The sequence below is a fragment of the Emys orbicularis genome, chromosome 6 (genome assembly GCF_028017835.1).
Source record: "Emys orbicularis isolate rEmyOrb1 chromosome 6, rEmyOrb1.hap1, whole genome shotgun sequence".
Lineage (NCBI taxonomy): Eukaryota > Metazoa > Chordata > Testudines > Emydidae > Emys > Emys orbicularis.
This window is the reverse complement of record NC_088688.1, coordinates 45,217,071-45,241,085: the sequence shown is the minus strand read 5'-3', so window position 1 is coordinate 45,241,085 and position 24,015 is coordinate 45,217,071. Positions and strand designations below refer to the sequence as shown.

The 24,015-nt window shown below is 40.9% G+C and overlaps 1 protein-coding gene across 2 annotated transcripts in view; it reads right to left on the bottom strand.

The window, feature by feature from the left end:
* Positions 1–24,015, bottom strand: part of AP3B1 (adaptor related protein complex 3 subunit beta 1) — a 276,090-nt gene that overhangs the window by 153,303 nt on the left and 98,772 nt on the right. The window contains exon 8 of one of the 2 annotated variants that reach the window (XM_065406916.1): positions 3,922–3,987. The exons of the other annotated variant lie outside the window; for it this stretch is intronic. Coding sequence (XP_065262988.1) covers positions 3,922–3,987 — 66 coding nt within the window. The remainder of the gene's footprint in view (positions 1–3,921; positions 3,988–24,015) is intronic. 2 annotated transcript variants of the gene reach the window in all.

Below are 24,015 nucleotides of genomic sequence, written 5' to 3'. Positions count from 1 at the left end.
TTGGGAGAGAAGGAAGAGAGGACTCAACTGAGGTGATAGAAAGTATGTGAAATTAGACATGGGGGAATATAATTCAGTATTGTATTTTATGTATACCCTTCTTAATTATCCATTGTGCCCATAAATACAAAATTCTAGTGCCCTTATCAAAAATAAATCATTTCAGTATTTCTGTTTGTTTTCCTGTACCTGGTATACTATCACTTTTATCCATTTTGTTTGTTTGTTTGTCTTGTACTGTTCTTAGAATATCTAATGAAGGAAGACTTTACATATATTGTAGCAGTAGTTTTTTCCAGTGATCTGCAGTAGGAGCCTTTGCCTGGGTCCACAGATTGAAGACTGTTTTTTGTTCGTTTGTTTGGTTTTTGTTATAAAGTGCAAGAAGAGTAGTTTCCTTATTCCTGGCTTAAGTCTTTTTAATTGGCCAACTCCCAATACACATCTTTAAATCCTGTTTAAGTTCTATCTCTAGTAGTTTATTATTATTTCTTTCTTCATCTAACATTCCCATGTTTATAAAAGAGGGCCTGGTTGTTTTGCATTTCATACAGATATCTCGGCAATATTATATATTTTATTACACAAAGAGGAGAAACCTACATTTTGTAGTACAGAAGGTGCAAGTTCAGTATTATCTGATTAGTACTAGAGCCAATATTTATAATCTGAATGACCTCAGTCCACTCTTCTGCTATTTCACATTTATAGTTTGCATTCCATAACTTAATAACTTTATGTGGCTTGTCTTTTAAAAACAATCCTGAAGTTATACATTTTAGACTTAATCTTAATTTCTGAAACATCAAGCCCTTGTATGACTTTTTGTATACTACTGTAATTGAATAAACTACACACTCATATTTCCTTCCTTACAATACACAACTAATAAGGAAATCACTTGTCTCTTAGGTGCTCTCATAAGACTGCAATTGAATCACACCTCTGTGTCAAAGCCAGTCCTGAATGACTCCTTGAGGTAGCTGTAGGCCAAACAACTCTTTTTTTAATTGAGTCATTAATGCACTTAATAGTGTCTTAATACAAAGATTAATCAACAGCTTGTACTTTACTGTATTCATATAAGCAAATATTTTAGCTACCCAGAATATGAAGCAGTTGTACTAACCTGTTCAACACAGCAATTAGTGATTACATAAAACTCTGAGAATAAATGTTCACTTAAAATTGACACTATTTCACTCCCATATTTCTCCTTGCAGTGTCCATTAGCATACTTCTTCAGAGTTCAATTGTATTATTCTAATAAAGGACATTCCAGTTTTGCTTACTTTGCTATACCAGTGTTCAGGGTCACAGGTAGTCACAGGAGTATCTGGCAAACACCCTTTCCTCCATTTCTAGTGCCAGAGCACCCATCATGACTTCTTTTATTTACTTCTGTCTATACACCACTGAGCTCTTCTCTTTTTAAAATTAAAACCTTAAGGTGCCAAATCAACAGCACTGAAAACTGAACTCTCATTTATCCACAGAACGTACAACTGCAGTGCAAACTTCCAATGCATCTCAACCCTCCCCAGAAAGGACTACCTCTTCCAGTGCATTACAACTCAGTCCTGAATGGACTACCTCTACCAGTAAGAAGGTAATTCAGTCTTTATTGATTCAATCCTTGATATGTCTGCTGTGACTGCCAGCAGGGGTGCCAACTAGTATATGAGTTCCTGTTGACTTCAATAGAACACACACTCCTGAAAATGGTACTTAACTAGTTGCTCATTGCTGTGAAGCGGTAGGAGGCGCTCTCATGCATTTTAATTTTTTGGAAGTATTTTCTGCATAAAAATGCCTATTAAAAATGTGGAGCAAAGTCCAAACAATTTTATAAGGCTGCTTGCCTCTTGTAAAAGTTCTTAAATGTCATGTTTTTAGAAAAAATTATGGTGCGTCACACTTTCTGCATTCTTCCACGACCAGGAATATTAACTTGATCTTTGTTCTTCAGTGGTGATTTGTTTATTTCCTATCTAGAAAAATCCTCTTGTGAGATCAGAACTGGTTGTTATATGAATAATTATGTCCCAGATAGAGGATAACTTCCACATGGGAAATAAGCTTAATGAACTGAAGAACTCTGAATCAGAGCACTTGTTCTCATACAAGCGTCTTAGTAAAATAGATTAGAAAAAGTGATATGTAAGTACCATATACTGTACCATAGCACTGAATAGAAGCAATGGTATACAAATAGCAAGTTATGTGTATGAAAGATATAAATTAAAATGTAATAGGTGCCTACAGGTTTTAAAAAATTGCCATTTCAAGTGTCAGATAATTTTACCGGATAGTTACCAACTTTACCAAAAGACGAGGGCAGTTACTGGGGGATCTGTGAAAATTCAATCACTACAGGCACCAGATCAGAATAACTAATATAAACTACCCTCAAATGTTATTCTGAGGCACAGAGTATACCCTCTACATGTTTTTAGAAGTATTTTTTTTTTAAAAAGGGCAAATTGCTCACAACTTAGAACAGATCTTTAAACAGAATTACATTTGTAATTCTTGTTACCTGAACAGTACTTATTTTCTAAAAGTACAATCCCTCCTGTATTCCCTTCTATAAGGGCAATCATACAAACAAAACAGCTATTCATAGGTGACATTCTCCTAACCAATAAAAATTATTTACTCTATTGTTTGTATGGGTAAAATGTAACTAGGTTTAGGTTTAACAATATAAAATTTGTAAATGTCTCATCGTTCCTGGATATTATTTAATCAACTATTAGTTCAGAAAAAGGTAACCACAGTCTGAACTTTTAACATGAAAACTATTTTTATCTGCCAAACCCTTCCAAAATAATCTTTTAGTTCTTCTACTCCCATTTGCTGCAATCTGTTGTAAATATTCAGGACTACTGTAATCTCAAAACAGTGTAGGAGTACTGATTTACAAGTTACAATTATTATGTTTTATAAGACCTCTGACGGTCTTACAAATTGTTACAGATGCACTCAAAGTAGAGCATCTAGTTAGTGTCAGTAAATTTATTTTTTTTAGAACTCACTAACACTGTTTCTCAGATTGTGTTTTATTCCATTGAGCTTATGTCTTCTATACAAAATTCCAAAAAAAAATATTAGAATATTAAGTTTGCATAGTCAAGCACTGAAAAGCTAGAAAACACCAGAATTAAGCTTGCCTGTGCAATCTTGATTCAGCCCGTGTGCATATGTATTATGATACAGTCTAATTATATGGTAACATTTTTTCCACAAAACCTCTAATTCAGTGTACAGAATGGATGGTGTTCAATTAATGAGCAGCTTTTCAATATTTTGTTTTATCCCCATTGTTCAATATGTGACCTCATGCCTTAGTTACTGCACACTATTTAAATCTTGCTCTGAAGACAGAATTGTTAGTTTCCTCCTGGGTTTCTCTATGGCACTCATGACTATAGTACCTGAGTGCTTCACAAATATTAATTTATTTTCAGAACACCTCTGAGAGATGAGGGTATATTTTAATTTTTCAGATGGGGAACTGAGGCAATGTCAAAAGCATCTGCTAATTTCGTGTGTCCAATTTGAGAAACCTAAAACCTGATTTTTCAGAGGACTTAGCACTATATAGACCTTTTTATATATTCAAAGCATAGCCCCAACTGACTTTAGTTGCAGCTGTGGGTGTTCAGCACTTCTGAAATCAAGGTCTCAATACATGAAGTCTAAAAATAAGGAACACTACAATTAGTGACCACCTGTGAAAGTATGCTAGGCAAGTCATTTAAACTACCATGTAAATGGCAGAGGCAAGGATAGAATACAGTTCTCCAGGACAGCATTCAAATGCCTTAGCCATGAGACCTGCAATCCCCTGCCTCATTCACTACACCACCTTTCAATTTCTGCAACAAATGAAGCAAGTATCCTACACATGGCAGTCACCTTTATTACACAGTCCTGATTCATTCCCAGAGCAGATATATCCTGTGCACTGAATGAGGCGGAGTCCTGTGGAAGAAACAGTATGTGATCATGTAATCAAAGACTGCATTAAAATAACAAAGGAGCCCAATTAAGGTTGCACGGGCAATCTTAATTTTGGCATTTCCTAACATCTGAGTATTTGACTTTGCAAACAATGTTATTCTAATGTAGTTTTGTGTATGTAATTTCCTAGGTTTTAAAAAAGCAAACTGAAAAAAATAGGAATTCCATCATGTTGCATCATATCGACACCCACATGGTTCACCAGCAGGGTTGGAACTTTTAGATTAACCACATAGGCCTCTGCCACTTAAGCTAAGGGTGTAAATGAGAGTGGTAATAAGTTAGAGAGACAAGGTGGGTGAGGTAATATCTTTTGTTGGACCAACTTACACTGGTGAGAGAGACAAGCTTTTGAGCCACACAGAGCTCTCCTTCAGGTCAAAAGTTTGACTCTCACACCAACAGAAGTTGGTCTAATAAAATATATTATTTCACCCACCTTCTCTCTCTAATGTCCTGGATCCACCATGGCTACAACTACATTGCATACACCAACAGTAGTAATAAGTTGTCATTCTCTAAGTAGACAAGCAGTAAAGGATATAAGATATTTTGCTGAAGAGTTTCACAAACATCAGCTGACAGTAGAGCAGGGGTCGGCAACCTTTCAGAAGTGGTGTGCCGAGTCTTCATTTATTCACTCTAACTTAAGGTTTCATGTGCCAGTAATACATTTTAATGTTTTTAGGTCTCTTTCTCTAAGTCTATAATATATAGCTAAACTATTGTTGTATGTAAAGTTAATAAGGTTTTTAAAATGTTTAAGAAGCTTCATTTAAAATTAAATTAAAATGCAGAGCCCCCTGGACCGGTGGCCAGGATCCGGGCAGTGTGAGTGCCACTGAAAATCAGCTCGCATGCCGCCTTCGGCACACGTGCCATAGGTTGCCTACCCCTGCAGTAGAGGAACAGTGAGTCTCAGGAACCTTAGGTTCCATTCCATGCTCTGGAAGGAAGCATGTTCTAGTGCCATAGACTTCAACCCATTTTCCCCAAAATTTGACCCCTTTTGCCCCATCTCCCTCCAGCCTTGTCCCAATCTTATTCTCTTCACATAACCAGTCCCAGTCTACATTCCTCAGGGTTCTCATTCCAGTAGTCCCAGTCTTCTTGCCCAGCCAGCCAGTCCTAGTCCCCCACTCCAAACTCCCTGTTCCATTCCCACACACACAATCCCCCATCACAGTCTTACCCACCATAGCTCCCAGTTCCCCTCTACTCTGGCTCCCAGTCTCACTCTCCTTGGCCAGTCAGTCCCAGTTCTCCCCTCCCATAAGATCTGTCTCTTTCCCTGAAGCATCCAGTTACCACCATACCCAATTCCCCAGCCACACTGCATCCTCTCAGTCCTAGTCTCCTTCCCCATGCTCCTCATTCAGTTTCAGTGTTCCCACACACATAGCTCTCAGACCCACTCTTTGCTCAGCCAGTCCCAGTTCCATCCCTGCACCCTCATGAGATATGTGTCCCTCCATCCATCTCCTTCTCCAAAACTCACTGGTTCCCAGTCTTAGTCTCCATGCCCAACTAGTCCCTATCTCCTTCCGCCAGCAACCAGCCTCTAGTCCCAGTCTTCTATTATCCCACGCCCAGTCCAGCACTTGTTCCCTATGCATTCGATTCAGATAATTTCCTTCTCCACACTACACCTCTACCTCGATATAACGTTGTCCTCAGTAGCCAAAAAATCTTACCGTGTTATAGGTGAAACCGCGTTATATTGAACTTGCTTTGATCCGCCGGAGTGCACAGCCCCCCCCCAGAGCACTGCTTTACCGCATTATGTCAGAATTCGTGTTATATCGGGTAGCGTTATATCGAGGTAGAGGTGTATTTGGACATTATCAGGGAGGGCACTGAGAGCACAGAAGAGACAGTCCCCCGCCTCCCTTTCAGTTCTGGTGCCCAGACACTGCGTGGCATGAATGGAATAGCTGGGAATTGCTACTGCAGAGAAATTCCTGCTCACCCCATGCAAACTATAACATACCCAGTACAAATAGAATCATTGGGGATTTTAGTCACAAAGACCTAGCAAATGTCAACTGAGCATGTGCAAACAGATTTTTCTAAGTCTATAACTTGGTCAAATTTGGTCAGATGTTACAGGAACATCAAAAGCCACATCCCTGACACAAAGGGCGCCTCCTGCCAAATTTCAAGTCCCTGCTCCAAAGCATGGGGGGATGAGGGGGGGGACTTAAGTTTAAGTTTCTCAGAGAAAAGGTTACCCGAATTTCTTTTAAAGCGGGAAAAACATATTTTCCCCTCGCCTTGATCTCAGAAACAGCTGTGTCACAGTTTCAGGGCAACTGCATCTGCATTTCCCTTCCTGGGTCCACCAAGGGCACTCACTTTTAGGCTTCTGGTTCCCAGCTGTCACCTTTCTTGGGCAAATATCAGAATCTCATGCCCTCCTGGATTGGGGTTTTTCCAGGCTGCACAGTTCCCTTCCAACACTGATATTTCCAATACCCCAGACTGCCTAAACAGGCCACCATCTGTGCTTTCTCTCCAAAGCCTATGAACAGTGTAATTGCTAGCAGTTGCCAGTTGCCACAAATCTCTTTCTAAGCAAGCACATTTATTCTTAAGGTGAAAGCATTACAAAGAAAATATATTAAAACAATAAGAGACTTACACGCATGCTAAAAAGCTTGCCAGAGGTCACCCCCAAATCAAACCTCAAATTCTGGCAGGTGTTATTACTTCAAAACCCACAACTGTATGTTCCCCCATGTTATAAGTTCATAACTGTCTCAAATCCAGAACCAGAACAACCCGGTAGACATTTCATCCGTTTCTTTACATGGCTCAGACCTTCGATCTCCACTCTCCAGGAACAGATAATCAGCAAAGACCCTCACATCAGGGTGTAGCTTCAAAGAGCAAGAGTTTTGCATAACCAGTGGTGGGAAATTTGCATTAACCTCCCCCTAGATATTCCCTAGGAAATTCCTTAACACTTATTGTCCAAAAGTCCATTCTTATCTGGCACTTTTTCAATAAAGTCCTTTGAACTGCCAGGCCTCACATCACATGTCCCCCCCCCCCCCCAAACAGGTTACATACAATCGCAACCCACAGTAATACATAAGCTTAATGCAATAAAGAATTTCAAGGATATTGCAAGAAATTGCCACATCTGTCACAGGCTGAAACATTTTGTCTGAAGTTTTCAAAAACAAAAACAGTCTGAAGCAGACACCTAGCATGAAAACTTTTAGTTGAAATGGGTAAAGTTTGGCAAAGTTATAAGCAACTGAAAATGGAGTCATAATGGGATGTGTGAGGCAACCTTAATAATAAGTGGTGCTATCAGCTTCAGCTGTAATGGAAGTGCCAGCTGCCGACATAGCCCAACTGAATATCAAATGCATCACCATGCTAAGAGAGTAGACTCTACTGTCCAAGGGACATGGAAAGTGAGCATGTTTGAAGTGCAATGGTCTCTTGGCAGAAGATAGTCACACATACCAGGAATCCTCTTGGTTCAATCAAGAGAGTCACAGAAGTCTAATTTTAAAATAAGAAATGTGCTGCTTTGTGAAAAATATATAATTATATTCATAAGCTTTTTTAAAAAAACAACATCAACCTATGTAATTATCTTCACAGATATATCTTAGTACTTACATCACATAAAATGTTAGTAAAATATTTTCAAGTGCCTTAGATAACTACATACTGGTAACTCCGTGTTTGTAGTATTCATTTGATTTTCCCTATGCTATGCACACGTAAAGATGGAGGTGACAAAGAAAAAAACCCTGAGTAAAACAAGCCATAATGCACATCTTTTTCCTTATCTTAATGTAGGTCAGAATTTGTCTGTTGACAATGCCCATACAGTCTTAATTTTGCATAGCACAAAAATCTATCACTTGGGCTCCTAAACGTTACTGCAATACAAATAATAATACACTTAGAGTAAAACTCGAAAGCGCTTAGATACCATAGTGCTGGATGTGGATGTGGATACAGACTTCTGAACCGCAGGGCACTCTGGAACCGCAGCAGTGAAAGGAGCAGAACATGGGGATGCCGGGCAGCCTCACACCTGCAACTCCTCTGGTGCGGCTGTACTGCCCCCAGCCCTGCCTCCAGTCCTGTCCTCCGGCAGGGCTGTACAGACCCCAGACAATAGACACAGCTACGTGGAAGGGCTAGGGGTGGGGCTGGGGGCAGCATAGCCGCGCCAGAGGAGCTGCTGGTGTGGGGCCTCCCGGCAGCCCCATGTTCTACTCCTGTCTCCCGGCAGCCCCCTGTACTGCCCTACTTGCACCACTAAGTATACTTACTTATTAAGTAAGTGTGTGCGCATGAGTCACTCATATATAAAGACCACACTGCCCAGATTTTTTTCTTCTATTTGTAAGAAGGTTATGAGGACAACAAACCTCACTCCTTCAACTCATCCCTATCCCATTATCACAGGAAATTGATTATGTAGGATACAACCATCTGATCCAAATGAATGATTCCCTATTCAATGCTCCAGATGATTTCAAAAGGAAAAAAGGGCCCTGGTAACACTCTCCCAAGAGAAAATTCCTTCCCAACTCGCAGTCAGTTTAATTCTACATGTAATCAAAAAAGAAAAATCACACTAGATATGAAAGGATATCTGTTTACCAATTACTTTGTGCCCACGTGTTTGTGCATTTTCCCCATAAATAAATTTAACCTGAAGTTTGGTTGGCTTGTTTTGTTGGTTTCCAAGACAATTAATGTTTGCTCGCACCCAAATCACAGGTTATCTGCTTGACTAAAATAGGAAAGGACTGTTTTATAAAATGATTTTTTCCTATTTAGAAACATGTTTTCCCCACAGCAAACAATTCAGACAAAGCAGAATGTGATTCTTGGTACATTTATTTGGATATTATTTCTTACTTTGGGTAATTCATGGGAAAATTTACCACATAGGTATGAAAAGTAATCCAGGGTGAAATTTAATTGATCGTCTAGATTTTGTTCGGTGAAGGAATCTTTGGACTTCAAATCTTATGGATGTTTCTTCCCCCAAAAACATTGGCTTATCTAGGTCTAGAAAAGCCTTGTCCGTTTGTAAGAACACTTCCTATCCCATATGATCAAGTTGGTATCCATCAGTCCTACGATTTAAGACCAACCTGAGGAAGTCCAAGATACATTTCAGCTCTTGAATTTTTAAAGAGCTTTAAAAGTTTATGCAGCTTACTCCAATATTTAAAGACTACAGAAGGCTTCAAATGGAAGTATTCCAAAAGTGTCCTTTATACTGTATTGGGTGAACTTTCATAATCCCCCTTTTCACCATTCTGTATACACATTTCTAGTAGATTATTCTTCTCCCCCAGTGCCAGCAGTTATGGATTATTGTTGCAGTAGTTGGCTGTGCTGAAAGAGAGTACTTTGTTAAAGGGTTGTGTGCAGGATGTCAGTTAAAAGGGGTGATAAAAGGCTGACAACACTTAGGAGGGAAGAAATAAGGCTTGATGTATGGAAGTTGTGGTAAATGGTAAGGCATGCATGTGGGTTGAAGGTATGCACTGCTAAGTGGCTTAGTTTTTCATTTTCTCACTTCTGTGGGTTTGCATCAGGTGGGTTGCTGATACAGCAACCACTTCACAATGAATTTTTTTCCTGTATTAATTTCCTAGGGTTTTTTAATGCTTATTTTGGAGTTGGGGCTAGTAAGGGTGAGGCAGAAGCCCAGCTGCACATGAACCTTCTCTACTGTAGGATGAAATCAGTTCAGAAGGTTTATATGCACTACCTACCCAATCAGTCAGGTTTGTGCAGGCCCGTCCCCTAATCACTCAGGTTTGTATAAACAGCACAAACTTTGAATTGTAATATGAAAAGCTAAAAGTGATCATAAATCCAAAATTTAAAACACAAAACTAGGGGAAAAAACAGGAGACAAAACAAAAATAAAAAACTGTGGCACCAGATCTATTAAGGATGAATCTCTACCAAATTTTTTCTATGCAGTTGTTGTAGCCTTGTGGGTCCCATGATATTAGAGAGACAAGGTGGGTGAGGTAGTATCTTTTACTGGACCAACATCTGTTGCTGAGAGAGAGAAGCTTTCATACACAGAGCTCTTCTTCAGGTCTGGGAAAGGTACTCACAGCTAAATACAAAGTAGAACAGATTGTTTAACGTAAGTAGTTAACACGCATTGTAAGAAACCATTCAAGGTGAAGTGGTCTGTTAGCACCTTAAAAAGAATAGGAGTACTTGTGATACCTTAGGCTAGGTCTACACTGCAGCGGGGTTCCGACCTAAGATACGCAACTTCAGCTACGTGAATACCGTAGCTGAAGTTGCGTATTTTAGGTCGGCTTACCTAGCGGTGAGGACGCGGGAAAGTCGACCGCTGCCGCGCTGCCGCCGACTCCGCTGCCGCCTCCTGCCGAGGTGGATTTCCGGAGTCGACGGCAGAGCGATCAGGGATCGATTTTACCGCGTCCTGACTAGACGCGGTAAGTCGATCCCCGAAAAACCGATTGCTACCCGCCGGATCGGCGGGTAGTGAAGACAAAGCCTTAGAGACTAACAAATTTCTTTGAGCATAAGCTTTCGTGGGCTACAGCCCACTTCTTCGGATGCATAGAATGGAACATATAGTAAGGATATATATATACATACAGAGAACATGAAAAGGTGGGAGTTCTCCTACCAACTCTAAGAGGCTAATTAATTAAGATGAGCTATTGTCAGCAGGAGAAAAAAAACTTTTGTAGTGATAATCAAGACAGTTTGACAAGAAGGTGTGAGGATACTTAACATGGGGAATGGCTGAGAGATGGAGCCATTACACATTGAATCTATTTCCCCATGTTAAGTATCCTCACACCTTCTTTTCAAACTGTCTTAAATGGGTTATCTTGATGGGCCACAAGTACTCCTGTTCTTTTTGCGGATACAGACTAACAGGGCTGCGACTCTGAAACCTGTTAACACCTTGGCAGCCATAGGACAAAAAGGGAAGGGGTTAATGGGTTCAGGGTGTCACTAAGCCTCTGACTGCCAGATGCTAGCACTGGACAAGGGGATAGATCATTTGATAATTGCCCTGTTCATTCCCTCTGAAGCATCTGGAATTGGCCACTGTCAGAAGACAGAATACTGGGCTAGATGGACCATTAATCCAACCCAATATGGCCATTCTTGTGTACAGATTGTTGTAATTAACCATAAATACAGTGTTTTTATTAAGACGTGATTTTTAGTATCTAGCAAACTTATCAATTTAAGCTCCCAGGCTCGTCTTTTGAAGATGATGTGCACGTTTCCTTTGAGGATGAGGACAGAGGTCAGATATGGAATGATCTTTTTGTGAAACGTGTTCATCCACAGGTGATATGGTGTTTTTGTCTTGTATCATTTTTCTGTGAGAGTTCATTCAAGGGCATAGTGATTGTCTTTTTTTTACTGTGACAGTTAGTGCACTGGATGAGGTACACCACATGTTGTGATAGGCATGCATAAGACCCATGAATCCAGACCCTGCCATAACATATACAAAACCTGCAGACACAACTCCACTGCTACAATGATCCATACCCCTCACAACACACCTTTCAAAATCCATGGGTCCTACACAGGCCGTGGCTACACTCGGGACTTCCCAGCGCTGCCGCGGTAGCGCTGTGAAGCGCGAGTGTAGTCGTCTGCGAGAGCTCTCTCGCAGTGCTGTATGTACTCCACCTCTCCGAGGGGAATAGCTTGCAGCGCTGCGAGCGAGCGTGCAGCGCTGCAGGCTCTGAGTACACTGGCGCTTTAGAGAGCTGTACTCGCTGCGCTCGGGGGGGGTGTGTTTTCACACCCCTGAGCGCAGCAAGTTGCAGCGCTGTACAGCGCCAGTGTAGCCAAGGCCACAGTGTAGATATAGTCAGAGTCCTTTTTCCAGATCTGAAGAAGAGCTCTATGTAGCTCAAAAGCTTGTCTCTTTCACAGTATTGCCAACCCCAAATGTTTAAAAATCAGGAGTCAAGCTCACCAAAAATCCTGAGATTCTGTAACAATAATAGATTTGATGTTCTTTTTATTTGCTTTCTGTGCCTCTAGGGTGCACTGGGGGTCACGTTTTGAAGCTTTCTCCACAGCCACGAGGGCTAGAAACTTACTTTTTCTTTAAGAATGAAGGCTGAAATCATCACATATCCACTTGACTCTAATTATCGTGAGACTCATGAAAAGATCATGAGAGTTGGTGACATTGCTTTAACCAACAGATGTTGGTCCAATAAAAAGATATTACCTTACTATCTACAAAAAATCTTAGACAAGGTGGGTGTTTAAGAGATAATGGTCAGTCATGAAAAGTAGAAATGCTAAGGAAAAGTTTCAGCCAGACCCCAAATTCAAAGACTTCCTATTAAAAATTTATGAAGAGAAACCAAACAAAAGCTACATAGAAAATTCAAAGGGCATAAAAATGTAGCCTTGTGTGAAGTTTCACACCCATGGGACACATACTTTTAGAGGGGGAGGGGATCCAGAAAAGTATGTCCATTTTAGGCCCATTTTAGAAAATAACCTTAACTACTAAGATAATATCAAGTATCCCCATAATTCTACTGTGTCCTCAAATATGAGTAAAATTTGCTATATATTCTTCAGAGAAAAAAATAAAAATTGCCGTTTATGTATGTATATTACTAAATTTTACGAAATGTGCAGTGAGGAGCACCCACATATCAAAGAGCATAATTAGCACTTTACATAAAACAAAAATCTTGGATTTTATTTTTAAAACGTCACAGCAAATAAAGATTTGATCCTCTGGGGTGATTACTGAATATTGTTTAAGCTGTTACACTTAGATACTGAAAACTGAAGTTTCATCCAAGACTGATAGGATAAAGAAAGCTTATTTTCCAACACAGTGCTAATCAATACAATTACTGATCCTACACTGTCACAAAAGTTAAATATATGGCATTAAAACAAAATTTTGTAAGAACTGATTTTTATATTAGACCTGCATCATAATTAAAAGCAACCTTGTTCTAAAAAAGGAAGTTTTTCCTCACAATTAGAAATTTAAAAAAAAGAAAACTTAAAACTACGAAGATGTTTAAGAATGCAAGAAAAAATTAATTCGAAATGTTAAAGCATTAGTCTTTGAGGATTAGTGGATTCAGCTTGAACAAGGGAAAACCATGTTACTCTGAGAGTAAGGTAAATTTAAGAAAACGAAAATGCAAATATGCACTTTAGCAGTCTTGAATTTATTAATCTAAAAGGTTTAATTTCCATTTTCCTGCATCAGCTTTATTTGTAAAATGTCGTGCCCTATAAATATGCTGTTATTTTCTATAGTCAAGCACCCTCTTAACAAATCTTCTCATTAATATGTAAATTTAAAGTCAATCGGTCTTCTTCCTGACAGCACCATGAATTCCTAGTGCACTGTATAATCGGCTTTGACTTGGCATCCACTATTTATCATCAAAGATGTCAGTTAGAAAAATTATGGAAAATGCACTGCAATTGATATGACTGCAATCTACTTTGTCAACACTTAATTGTTCCTCAATTCGTACATTTACATATAAACAACTTAAATACTGATCTATAATGAGGCAAATAAACTAAATTAAAAATCTCTTCCACTACACAAGATGCCTTGTATAATGTGTTCATTTGAGAACTTATTGACAAAAGGTACGCATATCAACTAATTTTTAAAAGGTATTTCTACTAAATTTAATTGCTGAATAGCCAGAAAGACCAATTTTCCATTCAAGCACATGCCAATGTAAACAAACATTATCTAAACTGTACCATCGTGAAGCATTTTGGGGTTGGCACAGGCAGAAGCCTGACAATCAGTTTATATTCTTGCCTTGACATTATAACTTATTGCGGCATACAAGTAATCCAATAAACTGTTGTAGTTATCCATCCAGTTTAAAAACTATGTTAAAAAGTCTCAATCACAGACACCATAAATTACTGCTTATAATTTTTGTGTGTTTTAATATAAACACATTGGGTATGTCTACACTACACTACCAGGAGCCTAGCTGCCCCACAGGCTCCCGGGCTCCTGGAGGACTGCTCCCCCTCCTCATTCCCCATTCGCCACCAGGAGCAAGGGGAAGCCGCCTTGGGCTTCTCGACCCTGGGGAGTGGGGTCCAGCAGCCCTGGCTTCTCCTGCCTCCCTCCTGCCCCCCCCCCCCCACAGGGAGCTGGGCAGCCTGGTCAATTTCACAGCTCACCAAACCAGGAAATTGACAAGACTGCCTGCTCAGGCTTCTCACCCAGCTAGCTCCCACTTCGGGAGGCTTCGGCTCCCAGCTGGGAGCAGGGGAAGCTCCTCAGGCTTCTCACCCCGGCTCCCAGCTGACAGCAGGGTCCAGCTGCCCTGCTCTCCAAGGGAGCAGCTTTTTTGTCAATTTCACAGCAGGAGCAGTGAAATTGACATGACAGCCGATGTAAGGGAGACAGTGTCTACACAGATACTGGGTCGCCCTAACTACAAAGACATAAACCTTATGTCTCTCGTGAAGGTGAAGTTATTATGTTGGTGTAGTAGAGCACTTATATCAGTGGCAGGAAGGCTGTAGTGTAGACACAAGCTGCCTTATGTTGACCTAACTGTGTAGTGTAGACCAGCCCATAGGGTAATGCAAACTGCTTACCTTCTATACACACACCTGTAATAAGCAGACTTGGGTGCCTTAGGACAATATTTTACCTGAACATCTCATTATCTAGCATTTTTCTTATTTTAAGCAATTTTCAGACAAGCTGCTTTATTGCAAAACAATTTTATTTCAATCTAAAATGAAAAATGGGAACTCCAGACAATCCACTTAAATTATTTTTTAAATCAAATGACTGTACTTGACATACAAGGCTTTTCCTCTATATTGTTTTTATTTTTCTAATCTTAAAATAAGAGGTACAGAGCTTAATAAGTTAAGTAGTAGTAAACCTAGAGCCACAAATCAAATTTCACTGAAGTTAGTAGTTTGTCAAAATATATTTATTATGGTTGGCATGTAACAGATCATAGACTATATGAAAATGTGAAATAAAATTTTCAAAACAATAGCAACTATAGCTTTGTATCAAGAAGGCACAACTTTTCACTAAGCATATATGAACCATCAGAGCCCAACATGCTGAGAGCTCCAAAGAGATGTCACTCGTACATACACTCTCACAGCACTTAGGCATTATCAACTGGGCTTTGGGTGCATGTATTGATCTATTATATAGCCTTGTTCAAACTACACAAGTTACCCCTTTGCTAGACATGAAACAGAGATTAACTACATATATAACCAAGAACGTAAAATTTTTAATCAATGTTCCCCTTCTGCAAGAAGCGCCTCCCACAATTCTGAATGTCTAGGCTGCTTCTCTGCAGCTTCCTGGAGGCAGATCAGCATTTCTTTGCCTCATGCTCTCACAACGCCCCCTCCGCTCCCACCTGCCGCCAGATGAGTTTTTCCTAAGCTATAAAACCTATATAAACTGTTTATAACATATTCCAGAGATCAAATAAATATGTACATTAGACCAAGAAAGACAGTCCGATGGTAACAATTCCACTTAATATCTGACCAGAGGCTCATGAGCCATCTCGGGCGGGTAGAACTGTGGTAGAGACTGCTAGCAGAAAGGAAATTATCTATATGAAGTTTTCCATTCTGCAGCCCAGCATCTCCCACAATTCTGGACATCTGGGAAGTAGTGAGTAGTGATCAGATGTAGGAAGAGTTAGGGAACAAGAGCTCAGTAGAAAAGAAGTACTCCCCCCGTTTTACATCTGTATTTTTATTGTTCACCTCCTGCAGCACCTTCCTGCCAAAGACAGCCTCCAAAGAAAGTAAAAAGTCCACCTTGTAGTGCTTAATGCCAGGGTTAGCTCTAGACCAAGTGGCCACTTTGTAAATTTCCGAGGTGGAAACACTTGCTCATTCCACCCATTCGGTTGCTAAAGATCTGGTGGAGTGGACTTTGATTCCTGCTGGGATAGGAACCTCTGATGATTTGTAGGCTTCCACAATACATAGTCTAATCCACCTCATGATGGAGGACTTGGAAACTCCAAATCCCGAGCATTTTTCACGGAAAGACATACAGTAGAACTGCAGAGTTACGAACACCTCGGGAATGGAGGTTGTTCGTAACTTTGAAATGTTCGTAACTCTGAACAAAACGTTATATTATTCTTTCAAAAGTTTACAACTGAACATTGACTTAATACAGCTTTGAAACTTTACTATGCAGAAGAAAAATGCTGCTTTCCCCCCCCTTTTTTTTTTTTTAATAAATTTACATTCACCGCAGTACTGAACTGTATTTACTTTTTTTTTTTGGTCTCTGCTGCTGCCTGATTCCCTATTTCCAGTTCCAAATGAGGTGTGTGAGTGACCGATCAGTTCGTAACTCTGGCATTTGTATCTGAGGTTCTCCTGTAAATAAAGAGCCTAATCTTCTCATGGACTCTGTATGCTTGAGATAGATTTTTAAGGCTCTTCTGACACTTAAGGAGTTATAACATTTCAGGGTGCAATCCAAACCTGAGAAGGCTGTGTCACTCCTACCCTGCAAATCTGGGTGCCTCGCAATGCTTTGCTGCCGTAGCTCCCAACTTGGGCCACTCACAAACAGCCTTCCAGCAATCAGATAAAACCCCGTGTGTCTGCGTATAACTGTAGCCTGCCAATCACACATCAGTCATACTCTGTCTTCCACCAGCCTTGGTTACCAGTTGCAGGGAGACCCCCCCAACCCACTCAGTTTCAGATTTTTCCCCAAAATGTGTGTTCTGCACTGACCAGCCCTCTGAACAGTCCAGATATATTAGGTCTGTTGCCCCTGTAAAGGGATCCATATACAAACAGTTTTCTACCCTAAATGGAGTTACCCACACCGTTCACAACACTGGATTAGTTTTGATTAAAGAATAAAATGAGTTTATTTAACTACAAAGAGATTTTAAGTGAGTGCAAGTACAAGGCATTGAAGTCAGAAATGGTCACAAGAGAAAAAGATAAATTTTAGTACTAGGAAGTGTTTTAACAAACTAGACTTAGTTCAAAGTGAAAGACCCTAACCACATGCTCCCAGTAACATTGCTGATCATATTCTCAGCCCCGTATCTGCTCCCAAAGTCCAAAGGCTGTATCTTTTGTCTTCTTTGGTAAAAGAAATGGAGATGAATAGGGACAGATAACTTGGGGTGTTTTTGCCCCTCACTTTTATAGTTCAGTCACCCTTTGAAAAGCATTTTCCTGAGGATTATCCCTAAATAAGATGTGTTCCTGCTGTGAGGATGGAGAGAAGGAGTCAGGTGGTGAAAGGGGTTCTGTGCTGTTTGCTAAAATGCAGCTCAATCTGTTCCTGTCCCCCTTCCTTGCCAAAGAATGGCCACTTGACAGGTTATTGCCCACTAGTTTTGCTGACATTTGGCTAGAGGCATCAGTTTGTCCTTTGTCTCTGAGAAACTGGTTTACCCAGACTCATCTGGTAATCACATTTCAGACAATTTCAGTTTATGTTCATAACTTTACTTATAATGTTGTTACATGCATTTCACAATGATATTATTGACCATCAAGTTATTAGTTTTCAAATGATACCTCAATAAGGCATATTTTGTACAAAGATCATTACAATGGTGTGAATACAGGAGTGCATTCAGTCATAGGTGTCCCCACGTCTTTTCCATTGGACGCTGTGGTTTTGGACAGAACAAAGGAAGCACAACTTCTTGGAAAGTGTGGAAGGAGGAATTTACCTTAGGAAGAAAGAATTCAGGTATCCTGAGCACCACTTTGTCCTCATGGAACACAGAGTCAAGTTCCTATATAGATAAGGCTGCCAGCTCCAACACTTGACAGCCACTAAGAAACAAGACTTAATGGATACATAAAAAGCTGACACTGAAGTCAAAGGCTTGAAGGGATGGGTAGTCAGGACCCTCAAAACCAGCAGTAGGTCCCATTTTGGAAAGAGTACCCTGACCCTTGGTCTGGTCAGTTGGACAGCTTGAAAGACACTGGCTTTCAGACCTGTGGACTGTGTCAGGGAACCCAAGGATCCTGTAAATAACATGCTACTAAGAGCAGACATCTGACATGCAACTATACTGGGCTGAAGGCCTCCTCTGTCTATGCCTTCTTGGAGGAAATCCAGAATGGCTGGTATTCCAGGATTTGCGCTGGGTTCTTGGCACCAGTTGTAGAATCTGGACTAGACAGAGAAATATGCTTTTAGTGTTGATATTCTCTTTGACAAAATTAATGTCTTAATAACTATGGAAGACAAACAGACCTTCTAGCGCTTCCGTCTAATAGTCAGGCTGTTAGACAAAACTATTTGGGGTCCAAATGAAGAAGAGGACCATGCAAGAGGATGTCCTGTCTCCACGGAAGCTGGAGTGGGTAATTCCAGCTCTATTAGGTCTGAGAATCAAAGTCTCCTTGGCCAACAAGGAGTTCTAAGAATTACCATCACCTGTTCTGTTTTTATTTTCGGGACCACCTTTCCAAGTAGCAGGAAGGATGGAAACGCATGAAGTAGGCCCTGCAGCCAACTATGCAATAAGGCATCTTCTCCATGGCTCTGGGGTCTGCCTCCCTTGTGAAGTATTTTGGCCTCTTTGCATTCGTATGATTTATCAACAGGTCAGTTGAAAGGAGGCTGAACTTCTGAATGATGAGATCAAAAACTTCTTGGATTCAGGCACCACTAAGAGTTGGTGACTCTACATCTGCTAGCCAGTCTACCTTTTGGTTCCAATGCACTTTGATGTGGATTGCTACGAGGGAAAGGAGGAACTGTTCCACCCACCTCATTATTTCCATTGCTTCTGCGTATAGAGTTGTATCCCTTGTTCCCTCTTGGTTGTTTAGATATGCAACGACAGTCATATTGTCAGACTGAACCAGGATGTGGCTCCCCCTTAGGGTGATTTGGAGCCTTTGTGGAGCTAGTTTGACGACTCTCAGCTCTAGGAGGTTTACGCTGTGAGCCTTTTCCTCCTTGCTCCAGAAGCCCTGGGCTGTTTGGGTCTCCAAGGGAGCTCTCTAGCCTGTCAAACTGGCATTGGTTATGAAGACTAAAGGATCTCGAAGACAAATGGGCATCCCTTTGCAGACATTATGGGCTGACCACCACTGAATGGAGTTGAACACCTGTGTTGGAACCCGTATTGAACTTTCAAGCATTCTGAGAAGTGGTTCCACACCCTTACTATGAAGGCTTGAAGACATATGATGCACGATTTTACCCATGCAGTGATCCTTGTGCATGACACTAGCAGTCCTAGCAGTTTGAATCAAAGAGCTATAGTAGGACACTTGCAGCTGGAGCAAGATAATCAATTCCTGTATTTTCTGAAACCTTTCTAATGATGGGTACATTTTTGCTACTGAGGTGTCTATTTCTGCTCCCAGATGGGTTATTCTGGTGGATGGAACCAGGGAATTTTTCTTGCCATTGATGATGAAAAGGTGTGCCTGGAGGAGAGCCTGAGACATGGCCCTGCACACTGCTGACTGTGACAGAGCTCTTACCAGAATATAATGCAGGAAACTGTACAGGTGGGTTCCCTGCAACCTGAGTCTGGCTATTATCACTACCAACATCTTTTTAAAAAACCCTGGGTGCCAATAACAGGCCAAACAGAAGTGTTTGGTACAAACAATGTTTCCGGTCATACACAAACCTTGGAAGCCTGTGGTGGTACAGTCTGATGAGGATATGGAAATATCTTTCCACTAGATTTACTGAAGTCAAGGAATCCCTCCAGAACAGCGAAGACACAATAGAAGCCAGGGTCTCCACCCAAAACTTTTTCTTCATCCACTTGTTAAGCCTTTTGCGGTTGAGAATGGCTCGGATACCCCACCGCATTTCTGCGCAATGAAAAAGGTGGAATAGAACCCAGAAAACCTTTCTTCTGAGGGAACACAATATCAACTCCCATATCCAGAAAATGAGATTTCATTCTGGATCAAGTTGTGTTTTACAGGGTTCTTGGAACTGGGTGATTGGATGAAGAGTGGATGGGGTGGAGCCTGCAGCTCGAGGGAATAAACTCTGGCCCACTTGTCTGTGGTTTCTGAAAGCCATTCCTCTGGCAAAAGGGAAATTCTGCCTCCTAGCTTCAGTGCTGGGTGGAGGCCTATGCGATCTTTGTCATAAAGTGGATTGGTGTAGCAGGGGCAGGAGGGTTGATCCCTCCAGTCTTTCCCTCTGAACCTCGACTTCACTGTTTTTCCTTGGAGAATCTGTTGTCCCTTCGCTGGCACCTCTGTAGAGGATTAGGAGTGCCTCTATCTGCAAGCCAGTCTATATTCTCTCCTGGTGGCACTTTGTCTTACCCTTCCTCACTGTTTGCATTTTGCAGCATTGTCAGCCACCACTTTCTTCAGCTTTCCCCAAAAAGGAGCCTATGAGCTTGGCCAAGCATAGGAACTGCTGAGAGTGAATATCCACCTTCCAGGGTCAGAGCTGTAGATGGTGCCTGGCTACTGATCTAGAAGCCATGGTTCGGGCTGAGAACCTCATTGCATACGTTGTGGCATCAGCCACAAACGATTTTGGCTGGGGTGAGTTTCTTTAAAGTGGAACCAAAGTCAGGATGACCTCTGTCCTTAAGGGCTTTGAAATCGCCCATCCAGGACAAAGATGCTCTTGCAAAGCAGGCAGCTGCCAGGAATGCTTGGAGGTAGTGAAGGAGACTCCCAAGTCCTTTGTGAGAGTGGCCTCCATTTTTCTATCCAAGGGATCTTTTGGGTAGAAATCTTCTTTTGAGGGAATAACTATATACCTGGCAAGGGATGTTACACCAACATCCACTGTCAAGATCTTAGTAGTAGAGCTTTCGTTCTTGAAAGTTATAGAGGGAAAAAAAACCTTAGCTTTATCTTTGCCCCCATCCTGTTGGATTCAGAGCCAGACAGCTTGCCATCCTCTTTGGAGGAGGAGGAGGAGGAAGAAAACTCTTGTGTCCTGGATTTGGGACTTTTTCTTTCCCTTTTTAGCCTTTTTGATTTTTTTTTAACCTTTTTCAGCATGCTTTGGGAGTGTAGAAGCTCTGCTGCAGCTTTGGTGAGACCTCTGGTGGCTTGCCTTCTTTAGGGCCTGAAGTCCTCTTGAGAGGTCTGACTCAGAATCCTCCCCTGTTGGGTCCCATTCCTTCTGGAGGAGGGGGGGAATCACATTGTCAGAGCCCTTCTAGTCAGCTTGGGAGGGAGCAAGGGAGTCTGATTAGAAGCTCTGCTTCTTTCCTCAGGATGCTCATGACCCACTTTAAGACTTACTGGTTGGGCGGGAGGGAACTGAGAACCCGCAAGCCTCCTCTCTTTGTTCTGCCTGGGACTTACCTCCTGAGTCAAGAAGTCAGGGTCCTCCTCACTTCTGGAGCCTCTTCCTGCTCTGCACTAGTCCAGCTTTCCCCCTGTGGAGTTGCAACTGCCGTGGTGGGTAGAGGACCCCCACTGGCCTATCTGACTCATAGCCCCAGGACCAGCATTAGGATTAGTTGCCTGGGTAAAGACTGGGCATAACTGGCCACATGCCAAGCCTGGGAAGGCTTTCTCACAAATGGAGAGCAGCTTGGATTGTTAACCTAGTGCTTTCTCGGCTACCCTGCCTGTATAGGAGCAGAGGAGTTGGCAGGGAGATGCTGCAGCAGAGGCTGAGGTTGGGTTAAACCCCCAAAAGGTTAACCAATCCAGGAAGGAGGAAGAACACTGAAGAGGAAGGAACTATACTCCACTGCCCAAAATCTGGGCAGAAAAAGATAAAACAGAAAAAATAAGGGTGGGAGCAACAGAAACTGCCACCGTCTGCTGCCGCAGCAAGCAGGAGCACAGAGGCATAGAAGGTGCCAAACTGCTGATTCACCTCCATGAAGCTGCAGAGAGAGGAAAGCAGCCCTAGATGTCCAGAACTGTGGGAGACACTGGGCTGAAGAACAAAATGTTTTAACCAAAGTTTCTGAAGTGGTGCTAATCAGGACAGACAAGGGTAATTTTATCAAGTCTAGATATGTTACAAGCAGGTAGGGTTATTGAAGTGTTGTGTACCTGAAAAATATTGAAAGCTGAATTCCTGCACACTTCAATAACATGCCTCTTCAAAAGAAAATAGATTTACCTGCTCCTTCAAATCAAGTGGAAACCCAGTTCTCTTGAACCCCAATATGGGAAACACACAGACTTAAATGTTATTTCTGGGGTTATTTTTCCTTTGTTTTTTCCTCCTTCGTTAACGCACGTTTATCTAAAACACTTGACACACATGCCATCTTTATTAAGGATTTAATATGCCACCCCTTCTATAGTAGGATGAGAAATCTCACAATAGCTTTTGATACACCTAGCTAAGTCCATCAAGAAAATCTCCAATAAACAAAAAGAGTATAAAGTCTCAACCGCCCTCATACTTTGAAGGGTAAAAACTAGGGCATGCAAGTGGGTTCCCCCCCCCCCCTTTTCAGATCACCTTTCAAAGATCAGAAGGATTAGGCAAGCTAAAAATGACAAACTATTTAATAAAAGCAATTTAATTGCTGCAGGCTGAGCCAAACTCACTCTAGCTAAAGAAGTTTTATTAAATTGCTTAAAAAAAAATAAAGTGTGGGAATAGTTGAAACTCCATATAAACTAAAGAGCATCCTTTGTAAAAACGACTATAGTAAAACATGTTTTAGAAAATAAACAGCATAGTCAACTGAACATATAAAATTGCAATACTAAATATTTGTCATATCAAGCAATGACATTTACATGAACAGGGAATTCCATGAGTATAGTATATTTAAATATTCAGAGCTACAGCTTTAGTAGATAGCAAAAGCTATGAAATAAGGTTATGTACAAACTTCCATTGTAACATTTTGTTCATTTGTTCAAGAATTCTAGTTCTGAGATCAACCTTCCCATGCTGTGTTTATGTGATCCTCATTACCTACATGATGGGTTTGATCCTGCTCCCATTGAAATAAATGGCAAAACTCCCATGGACCTAAATGGGGCAAGATCAAGCTCTGTCTGAATAACCCAGAAGTGAATACTTTTGCAAAGTTGGAGGAAAACCTTTTCAGTCATTTGAGTTATGGGAAAACGAGAAGAGTTTAACTGAAAGGTATAATTTTTTTTTTTTAAACTACCAACATTGATTTTTTTTAAATGGCCAAACAAAAAATTTAAGCCTTGGGAAGTGATAATTCCCCATGAAGAACAGTCTCTTAGCTAAGCTTGGAAGAAAATACTGAGTTTGAACTATGAAGCAAAGAAAAAAAAAATTGTGTGCCCTATGTAGTGCATAAAAGACGTCTTCAAAATATTTTTTCGTTTCCTGATTCACTCTTCATTACACATAAACACTATGTTATTTATCAGTTAAGGCTGCTGCACACAACATATTTGACAAGACCTCAAAAGCAAAGGAATGAAAAGTTAAACCATTTAACACTACATACCCTCTAGGGGTCTCGACAAAGCCTTATGACACTACAGTCTCAGAAGTTTTTACTGCATTCTACAACTCTTACTACGGTGATGATGGCTATAGTAATGCCCATAAATATGAATTCTGAGCTTTCACTTAAAATAGTTATATTGTCTTTTCTCCATTGTAAACATAAGAACAGATGGGCTGATGCCATGTTAAGCCACCCTCTCCCACCACTCAAAAAAAGCCTCCAACACTCCATTACACAACACAACTGTTTCCAGCCAAAAAGACAAAAGATGTCTACTCATTCTTGCTCACCCTATTCTTCTTAAGACATAAGTTTCTTCGCCGAGTCAGGACCATTTAAAATATATTAAGCATAGACCAATTCCCTTGCCTCCCCCCCCACACCCACACACTTTTTATTATTTATTGTTATTATTAATTAATTATTATTATTATAAGATGCATTATTTGTTTTGTTTAAAAGTTATGGCTCTTATGGTAACATTGAAATGTTGCTCTCACTCCTACCCAAGTTTTTCAATATTGAAAGCATG